Raw genomic sequence first — 1028 nt, forward strand, 5'->3', positions numbered from 1 at the left:
GACATAAGACATTATTAGACACCAGACATAAAGCAAGCACACAAAACAGCCAGAAAACATTTCCGTCTTGCATTCCGATCTCTCCAGCGGATTCTCACCAATCCCCCATAACAAGAGGATTCGAAGTAAAAAACGAATCACCAATCCCTGCGGGGTCAGTCTCGAAACAGCAGTGGACATGACCGACCCAACCTCTTTTAGGAAATCCATTGTTTACATATTCGGTCGTTCGCCTCGGTACACAACAGGAGTTTTCTGAGTGTAATGTCTGTGTGTGGTCTGTGGGGGGAATATTATCATCGTAGTCTAGTTAGATTATGAAGTTGGTTTAATATGTCGAAGGGTTGTGGTGTGATTTGAGCGAAAACGAATGGTTTTCGGTGAGGTTCTCGTGTTTCGTAAAGATGAGGTTATGAGATTTAGAAGCAAAGCTGTAGAAATATATTTGTTTTGCAGAGTCTTTTGCACCGTTGCATTTTACTTCTATTTTATCTTGCCATTTACAGTTTTTTCCCCTACTAATGAATATAGCCATACGGCATTCAAACTTTTCTATTTGAACAGCAAGTTTTCTTTTCTTAGACAACGTTGTTGAAATCACTACTCCCTTCGAAAAAACGTAAACCGTTCTTTTCTGGGAATCTATGTCACTTTTTCGCTAGTAATTAAACTCAAAACCTTAATCAGTTTTTTTTTTTTCCTTTCTCTTAAAAGAAGTCAAACTTTTCTCTATCTCATCTTACGTACGACTCCGACTCCATGTCAATCTTAACCAACCACGAATACGACAATTTTCACCTCGGTTTTCACAACGATCTCCTCTTCTACTGAACTTACCTTTGCGGGACTGATCCAGCTGCTTCTGAATGTACCTCTTGATGGCGGGGACGGAGCGAATGACGCGGAAGACCCAGGCCTGAATGTCGTCCTTCACGTCTGCGAGGAACAGGGGGCTGAGTGACGTGGAGGGGGTGGGCTGGACGTTTGATTCGCTATATCACAAGTATGTGGGAAATGTATGTATAGAC

The 1028-nt window shown here is 41.9% G+C and overlaps 1 protein-coding gene across 1 annotated transcript in view; it reads right to left on the reverse strand.

Moving 5' to 3' along the window:
- LOC119586604 (sphingosine-1-phosphate lyase 1-like) overlaps positions 1-1028 on the reverse strand; it is a 24010-nt gene that overhangs the window by 18154 nt on the left and 4828 nt on the right. The window contains exon 3 of the mRNA XM_037935354.1: positions 838-936. Coding sequence (XP_037791282.1) covers positions 838-936 — 99 coding nt within the window. The remainder of the gene's footprint in view (positions 1-837; positions 937-1028) is intronic.

The sequence above is a fragment of the Penaeus monodon genome, chromosome 21 (genome assembly GCF_015228065.2).
Source record: "Penaeus monodon isolate SGIC_2016 chromosome 21, NSTDA_Pmon_1, whole genome shotgun sequence".
Lineage (NCBI taxonomy): Eukaryota > Metazoa > Arthropoda > Malacostraca > Decapoda > Penaeidae > Penaeus > Penaeus monodon.